Consider the following 9,697-nt stretch of genomic DNA (forward strand, 5'->3'; position numbering starts at 1 on the left):
TTAGCTCTTGCAGACGCAGAATCCTATTACTTGCTTAATAATCTTTTCTCAAGAATAAAGAATGAAATCAGATCGGCACACAACTGTAATTCATCTTAATATATTAATGCATTGAGATCGGGCTGAAAGTTTCTTTAAAGGATTTATAAAGCAGATATTTCGTACATTTTGCAGTCTATCTATAAAGCTTAGCTATAAGATACCCGAATGCAGTTACAGGGTAAAAGAAAGCAGCTTAAGTTTTTGAATGCAAAATGGAATTCTTTTGAATTATTCAGTTGAACTTTTTATATACATCGGACTATCGAATTTATGTATATAGTCTCGGTGAGAAATAATTCACAAATTGAGCCTTGCTGCACTCTTTATGTGAATTATGATGTGATATTAAATATTTTTCTGCAAAGTGATGCGGAATTGAATTAAAAACAAAATCACGCAAATCGGTCTAGTATATTTAAGGCGAGAGTAATTGTTCAGGAATAAAGCACTTAAGGGCCATATGTCTACAAGCTTACCGCTTTTGGGAAACTCCTGAAGCCTAAGTCAAGAGCTTGAATCGAAGAGAGTGTTATTATTTCTCCAAGGCATATGTTACGCCATAAAGTATATATACTCCAGATCAGCATCTGTTTGTCTGTTTCTATGCGAACTTGTCTCACAATATAAAATGTATCGTCCTGAAACTTTCCAAAGGTCCGTCTTTCCATTGCAGACAGAACATATGCTGGAATCGTAATGGAACGGATTAATATTACATATAGTTGCCATAGGAACAATCAGTCTAAAAGTAGGTTCTTTTTTGAAAAACTTTGATTAAGATATCATGATATTTTCACTATATATATATATATATATATATATATATGCAAAATCTTATCAACATCGGATCACTATATCATATAGGAAAGATCGTCAAGGGGCAAAAATTCTACAAGTGCATTAAAACTTCGGCGTGCCGAAAATATGCTTACATTCTCATTATCTTAATATTTATATTTTGGTAAAAACTTGCTTAACTATTAAATTGTTTAAAATTTTGTAACAATTTGTATAAAATTCAAAAGGTATTTCTTTTTTTTTTTTGTTGATCTGATATACGTATTTACAATAACAACACCAAGTTATATACATTTAAGAATATGAAATATGTACACGATGCAATTATAAATGGCAATTGCTGTGAGAGTTTACTTAAAAGATGTTGACATTCGTATATTTCTATATATTATATAGTATAAAAACGTACTATCTTCGAGGTACTCCGAAGCCAATTGGATCTTTGTTTTAGAGTCAACATGAATAGATGTCAAGCATAGATCGCTTCGTTTGAAAAGATTTAACAAGTTTTTGGACATAACTAACATTGGTCAATATAGTATATATATATATATATATCAGTATAATATATATATATATATAATATGGTATAAAATGTTCTATAAGCTACACTCAGCTTGTGACCAACCCGCGGCGCCAGCACTTTGTGTGTTGCTTTTGTAAAAAATAAATGATACATGTCTATCCGGATTCTTAAAAGACATATTTGATATGATATGCCTAGACATTTTGAGCGTTATTTGGCAACTCCGGCTGCTCCTTGGCATTTGCTGTGGAATGTGCGAGCAGGAGGCTGCTTTTCACTTTGATCTTCGTGGGCTCGACGGGCGCAGCATGATATTTGGCCTGATGGACCAGCAGCAGGCCGTGATTGACGCTGGAAAATTTGCACACATTGCATTTGTATATGATGGTGGACAGCTCCAGCTCCGGATGCACTTTCTGCAGATGTATCTGCAAAGGCAAGCAATTCATGTATAGCTACATATATAACTGGCGTGTTCCATTATGGACCTACCCGATAGGCGGTGCTCTGTATGGCGCGGAAGTCGCAGTGCGGACACGCATAGCGCTTGGGCTCCCGATGGGTGGCCAGATGACGCCGAAAGGCATTGTGGTCGTTCGCCTCGTACTCGCACTTGTCGCACTTGAAGCGCTTGTTCGCCTGGTGGCTGCGCATGTGCAGCTTCAGGCTGCTCTTCGAGCTGAAGACGCGCTGCAAAAATAACGTTGAAATAAATAAACAAATGTATAACCAATAAAAAGAATTTGTGCATAGATTTAACGAAGTCATTAAAAATGAGTTTCAAGAGTAGCGGATGTAAAACCAGAAAAGTTTCACTAATTTTCCACACTTACTGGTGGAATTCGCCAAATTCCGGATACTACAAAAGGCGTGAAATATGTCTTTAATAAATTATCACAAGGATATTTAAAAATAAGTCTGAAGAGAATCGGATATGTAACTAATAAAAGTTAATAATTTTTTTCCACCTATTTTCCACACTTGTGGGTGGAAGTCACGCTTATATCACATAATGTAACCAAAGAGAACAATGCAGCTTACTAGCTTTTACATCTTGGACTCTAAGTTGAGCATCAATCAGTCCGTCAGTCAATCAGCCATTCAATCAGATTCAGTCAGATTAAAACTAGTGCTTACCTGGCAGGTGGGGCATTGCGGCTGCTCGTTGCGCTGCTTGCATAGATGCTCGCGCAGAGTCTTGCGATGCTTGAAGGCGGCGCCGCAGTCCTCGCAGCGATGGAGCACCGGGAGTATTGGAATCGGTTGCTGTTCGCTGTGGTTCGGCTTGGCCATGCCCAGGCCCTGGGTGCGATGCAGCCGTCGATGGTTCTTCAGCTGTTTGGTGTTCTTGAATCCCTTGCCGCACTGCTCGCACTTGTAGTTGCGCTCCTCGGAATGGATCTTGGCGTGGGTGTTGACCAGCCGCGAATAGATGGGCGTCTTGAAGCTGCACAGCTGACAGCAGTAGAGCTCCATGTCAATGGCGTGTGTGCGCCAGAGATGCGTGTGCAGGCAGTTCCAATTGCTGAACTGCGTCGACCTGCACTCCGGACAGATCATCGGCTGCGCCGAGCCGAGTGCACCATTATGACAACGGCCATGATACTCCAGCGTCGCGGGCGACTTGAACCGGAACATGCAGCCCTCCACAGTGCATTTGCCGCCCTCGGGCGGCTGAGCTGTGCCCTGTGCCGGCCGCCGCTTGGCCTGACCCGCCTGTTTGGCGCCATAGGGACGGCCGCGCACCGAGGTGCCGCCAGCCAGCGGCTGCTGCTCGACAGCAGCGGGCAGCAAATTGTTGGCCACATAAATGCGAGCCGGCTTGTCGCTGCCAGTTTGAGCGGGCGTGGGCGTCGCCGTGGACTCGCCAGCCAGCGGCACCAAAGGCGGCACAGGCAGACCGCAGAGATTATCTGCAGGCGCAGCGGGACTGGCTGCCGTCGCATCGGGTGAGCCAGTTACTGGCACCAGGGGCGGCACAGTGCCCGAGCTAGGCGTCTGCTGCGCATAGAGCTGTGGAAAATCTTTAATCAGAATATCCTCAGCATTGTGCGGCAACTCCAGCTGTGCGGATCCCTCCTGATCCGCTTCGGTGGCTGCCATGCCCGCCTCATCTATCCAGGGCCAGCCCTCTAAATCCTCGGCCAAATCGTAGTTATCATCATAGCTCAACGGCGCTGGAGGCGGCGCCGCCGGCTGCTGCTGTGGGAAATCAACCAGCGACGGCTCCAGCGTGACGGCAGCGGGATTTGGCGGCAGCTCCAGCTCACGATTGGGCACAATTAGATGCTCCACCTCGTTGCGATTCATCAGATTCAGCTCGTCCACGGTGCGCAAGTGCAGCGTGCCACGCTGCGGCGCCTTCAGTATGTCCACGTTCTTGATGAAGATCTTCTGCTTGGTCGTGCTCGTCGTTGTTGTTGTTGCTGCAGCTGTGCTGACCGCAGCTGCCGCTACGGGCAGATAGTTGTCCAGCTGCGTGTGAAGCTCGTCTGCCGTTGGCATTGCTGCCAGCTCCGCCAGCTGCTCGCCGGCTAGTAAATGCTGCTCTTGGGCTGGCGGTGGCGTGGGCTCTGTAACCAATTGCACGCTTTGCTCAAAGTCCACGCCGAAGTCCAAGTCCAGAGCGCTAAAGTTGTGGCTGCTGCTGCTGCTGGCGGTGCCTGCACCGCTGAGCACAGAGTCAAAATTGAACGCTTCGCTGCACATGCTGGCCAGCGGCGCCAGGGCCGGCTCAAAGCCGGGCAACGGAACAACCGGACCCGTGGGCGTTAGCAGCGTTTCGGCATTGAAGACCTCGGCTGGACTGGGCACAGTCGAGGCGGGAGCACCGCTGAAGCCCATGCCGGGCAGCAGCATCGGCTCCTTCAATATGTCCACATTGCGTATATAGATCTTGGGCTGGCGCGGCTTCTCCGCCTCCGCACCCAACACCATATTGTTGCTCATCATCAGCGCGGGCAGCGACGGCAGCTGTTGCTGTTCCGCTCCAGCGCTGGGCATTTGGAAATCAAATGGCAGCAGCGCCGGCTCCCGCAGCACATCGACGCTCTTGATGGATATCTTTTGTACGGCTGGCTTTTGGACGATTGGCGCCATTTGTTGTAGCTCCTGCTGCTGCTCATTGGAGCAATCGTCCGCGTCGTCCACATCATCGAGCAGATCTAAAATATTGCCATCTGACGACGACGTCAACAAGGGCAAGAAATCTGGCAGTTGATTCACATCCGGCTCGCGATGCGGCTCTCGCAGGCAGTCCACGTTTTTGATGAAAATGCGACTTTTGGGCGGCAGCTGCTGCGTCTGTGTCTGCGTCTGTTGCGGCTTCTTGGCAGACGGTTCGCCGGTTTTGTCTGTCAACTTGAGCAGCAGCGTGGAAATCTCGCGCGGCTCCAGCTGATGATCAGCGCTAAGATGCAAATTGAGCACGTCCATGTTGTAGAATACATTCGCGCAGCCTTCAAGGATAAAGGATAAAGGGCTGCAGTGTTCGGAATTTATTGGCACACTAACCTGGACACTGCAGGCGACGCTGTGCATCGATGCCAAAGCAGCTGCTGATGTGCGTCTGTGTCTTCAGTTGACTGAGGCTGAGAAACGGGCAGCTAGGACACTTGTTCAGCGGCAAATCCGTGCAATTCTCGCTGGCAATTGTCTTGGCCGTTGGCGGCGTGGGCGTGGCATTGCTGCGATCCTTGGCAGCCGCCTCGGCCAGCTCCGACTTGATGAGCTCCGCCTCCGACTTGATCTCCGCGGTCTTGCGGCGAAAGCCATTGCGATAGCTGCGGCTCGACTCGGGCTGCTGCTGCAGATCGGTTGTGTGTATCTGAACAAAGGGTATGCAGCTGGCCTCGCCGATTCCAGCGGTGCTCTTGTGCGTCGTCGCGGCGGCGGCGGCGGCGGCTGTCGTCGTTGTCAGTGGAATGCTTAGCAGGGCGGAGGGGTCATCGTCGAACAAGCCGGTGAAATTGTCGTGCTCCAGGGCGTGTATGGGCGTTGACAGCGACAGCTCGGCGTGCTGTAGCTGCAGCAAAACAACAACAACAACAACGGACGCATGGCGATGGAGATCAACTAACACTCACTCACACACGCACACATGCACACACACACTTGCAACAAGAAACAACTGGCAAAGTGCTCACCTGGCTGCCCACGGTGCCGTAGAAGCTCGAGAAGGCCACATCCGCATCGGTCATGTTGCAATGCATTCGGAATTGGAATTGTTTACAGTTGCATTTTCGCTAACTTCGCATTACATTTCGCTGGCAAAAGGCTGTGGCAGTAGCTGATCTGATATCATATCAAAACATCTGATAACAACAACTGCAAAAACAAAAACAATTACAGCGCATCGATATACGCACTAAAAGTCTATCGATAGTCAGCAGAAAAACCGAAAATTCTGCTCTCATCACTAAGAGTAATAAAAACCACAAGATTACGCTGTTATCGATTCGTTGGAAATATAAGAGAGATGCATTAGCTCTAACTATTATGTTTTACAGAGGCAACCTTTTTGTGTTGTTAACATTATCTTGACCTTGCGTTTATGCCAATGTTTCTTTTTTATATATGCATATTTTAACTGTGCTGAAACAAACGTTTGACAAGTTTTGTAATTTAATTATAGTTAAAACCTATTCAGCTGTTAGATTCTTAAAATTTTTAATAAATTTCCTTCTTTAACGTTTTTAATCATTTTCCAAATTTTATGATATGGTCAATAATGACGTCAGAGTTTTTGTTGCTGCACAGCCAAACAGTTATCGAACTAAGTAGTTCAGGCAAATTTCAGTATTTTCAAATAAATTAAAAAAATATCGTTTAGTCTTAGTTCGCAGTGGAACAATCGAACGATTGTATATATGAAATATATTTTTCGCATCTCTAGCGGCCGCCGACAGCGCAAAGTTTGCAGCATAATTTTTAAAGGTTTTAATTTTTAGAGCGTTAGAAAAAACTTAAACAGGACGTCAAAATGCCGCGTATTATGATTAAGGGCGGCGTTTGGCGCAACACAGAGGTAAGTCGTAAATGTGAAATTGAAACTTACCTTTTAAGCCAAAATCACGCGCTGCTCTCTTTTCAGGATGAAATTCTCAAAGCGGCTGTCATGAAATATGGCAAAAATCAATGGAGTCGTATTGCCTCGCTGCTGCATCGCAAGTCGGCCAAACAGTGTAAGGCACGTTGGTACGAATGGCTAGATCCGAGCATCAAGAAGACCGAATGGTCACGCGAGGAGGACGAGAAGCTGCTGCATCTGGCCAAACTGATGCCGACGCAATGGCGCACCATTGCGCCTATTATTGGACGCACTGCAGCACAATGCCTGGAACGCTACGAGTATCTGCTGTAAGTGCGAAATGTTTCTGTGATTCAGTATTTACATCGGTTTTTTATTTATTACCCAAGTGACCAGGCGCAGCGCAAGGAGGATGGGGAGGACACCATGGACGATCCACGCAAACTAAAGCCTGGTGAAATTGATCCCAATCCAGAGACAAAGCCTGCCCGGCCCGATCCCAAAGACATGGACGAGGACGAGCTGGAGATGCTGTCCGAGGCACGCGCTCGTTTGGCCAACACACAGGGCAAGAAGGCCAAGCGCAAGGCGCGCGAAAAGCAGCTGGAGGAGGCACGTCGCCTGGCCACGCTGCAGAAGCGTCGCGAGCTGCGTGCCGCCGGCATTGGCAGCGGCAATCGGAAGCGCATCAAAGGCATCGACTACAATGCGGAAATACCCTTTGAGAAGCGACCGGCGATTGGCTTCTATGATACATCTGAGGAGCATCTGCAGAAGCAGGATCCAGACTTCAACAAGATGCGTCAACAGGATTTGGATGGTGAGCTGCGCTCCGAGAAGGAGGAGCGTGAGCGTAAACGCGACAAGCAGAAGCTGAAACAGCGCAAGGAGAACGAGGTGCCGTCGGCCATGATGCAAAACCTGGAGCCGGAGCGTAAGCGTTCCAAGCTGGTGTTGCCCACGCCGCAGATTTCCGATATGGAGCTGCAGCAGGTGGTCAAGTTGGGCCGCGCCAGTGAGATGGCCAAGGAGATAGCCGGTGAGAGCGGCATCGAGACAACGGATGCACTGCTGGCCGATTACTCCATTACGCCCCAAGTGACGGCCACGCCTCGCACTCCAGCGCCCTACACGGATCGCATTATGCAGGAGGCACAGAACATGATGGCGCTCACTCACACGGAGACACCGCTCAAAGGAGGCCTCAATACTCCGCTGCACGAATCGGACTTCTCGGGCGTGTTGCCCAAAGCGGCGGCCATTACCACGCCGAACACGGTCATTGCCACGCCTTTTCGCACGCAGCGTGAGGGCGGGGGCGCAGCAACGCCTGCGGGCTTTCTAACACCCGCCTCGGGCGCCTTGCTGCCCGTGCTGAAGAACGGCACAGCTGGCGGCAGCGTATCCACACCTGCTCTCGTGCGCGACAAGCTTAGCATCAATCCGGAGGAGAATATGGGCGTTACCGAGACTCCGGCGCTCTATAAGAACTACCAGAAGCAGGTGAAGTCAACGCTGCGCGAGGGTCTGGCCACACTGCCAACGCCACGCAACGATTACGAGATTGTGGTGCCGGAGCAGGAGGACAGCGAGCCGATGGAGTCGGGCACTGAGCCCGCCATAGAGGACCAGGCAGATGTGGATGCACGTCTGCTTGCGGAGCAGGAGGCGCAGCGCCAGCGCGAGCTGGCCAAACGATCGCAGGTTATACAGCGCAACTTGCCCCGTCCCACCGAGGTGAACACCAAGATCCTGCGGCCACAGTCCGAGAAGCAGAACCTAACCGAGCAGCAGCAGGCCGAAGAGCTGATCAAGCACGAGATGATCACCATGCAGCGTGAGTAGTGCGAGATAATCCCATCGAGAAATGATCCAACTAAAACCGTTTCCTCTTTCAGTTTATGATTCTGTGCGGGATCCGGTGCCGGGTCAGTCGCAGCACAAGCTGGAACAGCTGCAGAGCTACTTCAAGGCCAATCCGTATGAGGAGATATCGCAGGAGGAACTGGCCGATGCCAAGCAGATGCTGGCCGACGAAATGGAGGTTGTGAAGGAGCGCATGTCCCACGGCGAGCTGCCGCTGGATGTTTATGCGCAGGTATGGCAGGAGTGCCTCGGCCAGGTGCTCTATCTGCCCTCGCAGCATCGTTACACGCGCGCCAATCTGGCCAGCAAAAAGGATCGCCTGGAGTCGGCGGAGAAGCGTCTGGAACAGAATCGCCGTCACATGGCCAAGGAGGCCAAGCGCTGCGGCAAGATTGAAAAGAAGCTGAAGATACTGACTGGTGGCTATCAGGCGCGCGCCCAGGTGCTGATCAAGCAGCTCCAGGACACCTACACACAGATCGAGCAGAACTCCCTGTCGCTGTCCACATTTCGTTTCTTGGGCGAGCAGGAGGCTATTGCTGTGCCGCGACGCCTTGAGGCGTTGCAGGAGGATGTGCGCCGGCAAATGGAGCGCGAAAAGGAGCTGCAGCAGAAGTACGCCAACCTGGCCGAGCAGCGCGATACGCTCTTCAATCAGCTGGAGCTAATAACGGGCGTGCGACCCAATGCACAGCAGCTGCTGGGCGTGGAGCAGGAGACGCAGGCGCAGGCCTAGGCTTAATCACTAGAATTTTAATTTTCTCCAAACTTGCATAAATACAAATACGTTAATTAATCAGCCTAGTGGCCATATTTTTGGTAGACCCACTCCTTGTTGTCCAGCGGGCAGACGTGACGCGTCTTTAGCCAGCGCGCAATGCAATGGTAGTGGAAGGCGTGATTGCACTCGCCCCAGGCCACGGTGCACTCATCCTTGTTCGCATTCGGATCCGCCTGGCATTCAATGCACAGGTTCATGATGTGATTCCGGCAAATGGCGCAATTGTCCACGGCCACGTCCCATGACCAATGCGCATGCGCCACCCACTTTTTGACAACGAAACGTTCCGCTTTCTTTTGGCCGCCGCTGCCAGACGCTATATTGTCCTCGTTGAACTCCTCCAGGTCATGGAAATCCTCGGTTTCCTCCACCTCGAGCTCCTCGGTTACGGATCCATTTTTAGTATAAGTTTCCATTACTTTTTTTTATGTGTTTTATATTACAGATGATTTAGGTGATATTTTGTATATTAAGTAATTTTTAAACAGAAAATTTAGGAGCTTCATTTCGAAAAAGATATCAAAGCTAACTAAGCTTCAGTTCTTGAGAAAAGGCTGGCGCGTGGGTAAACGGGCTAGAATATCAGGTTAACAAATATAGGTGGAGGCACTTGATTTTATCAATAATTTAACTAAACTTAATTTAAGACATAGTT

At 49.4% G+C, this 9,697-nt stretch overlaps 3 protein-coding genes across 3 annotated transcripts; 1 reads left to right on the forward strand and 2 right to left on the reverse strand.

Moving 5' to 3' along the window:
• Positions 1 to 1,113: 1,113 nt before the first annotated feature.
• Positions 1,114 to 5,669, reverse strand: LOC115762748. Its single transcript, XM_030705086.1, has 5 exons — positions 5,512 to 5,669; positions 4,880 to 5,390; positions 2,504 to 4,824; positions 1,859 to 2,056; positions 1,114 to 1,794 (listed from the first exon to the last, which is right to left on the reverse strand). Exons 1-5 carry the CDS (start codon positions 5,575 to 5,577, stop codon positions 1,561 to 1,563), a joined length of 3,330 nt encoding a protein of 1,109 aa, XP_030560946.1. The 5' UTR covers positions 5,578 to 5,669; the 3' UTR covers positions 1,114 to 1,560.
• A 488-nt stretch (positions 5,670 to 6,157) lies between these two features.
• On the forward strand, positions 6,158 to 9,054 carry LOC115762694 (cell division cycle 5-like protein). The gene is made up of 4 exons (XM_030705016.1): positions 6,158 to 6,392; positions 6,459 to 6,724; positions 6,785 to 8,232; positions 8,294 to 9,054. Exons 1-4 carry the CDS (start codon positions 6,348 to 6,350, stop codon positions 8,995 to 8,997), a joined length of 2,463 nt encoding a protein of 820 aa, XP_030560876.1. The 5' UTR covers positions 6,158 to 6,347; the 3' UTR covers positions 8,998 to 9,054.
• Positions 9,006 to 9,646, reverse strand: LOC115762695 (RING-box protein 1B). The gene has a single exon (XM_030705017.1). The coding sequence runs from the start codon at positions 9,456 to 9,458 to the stop codon at positions 9,063 to 9,065; it is 396 nt and encodes a 131-aa protein (XP_030560877.1). The 5' UTR covers positions 9,459 to 9,646; the 3' UTR covers positions 9,006 to 9,062.
• Positions 9,647 to 9,697: the final 51 nt, after the last annotated feature.

The sequence above is a fragment of the Drosophila novamexicana genome, unplaced genomic scaffold (genome assembly GCF_003285875.2).
Source record: "Drosophila novamexicana strain 15010-1031.04,08,12 unplaced genomic scaffold, DnovRS2.1 tig00000644-arrow-pilon, whole genome shotgun sequence".
Lineage (NCBI taxonomy): Eukaryota > Metazoa > Arthropoda > Insecta > Diptera > Drosophilidae > Drosophila > Drosophila novamexicana.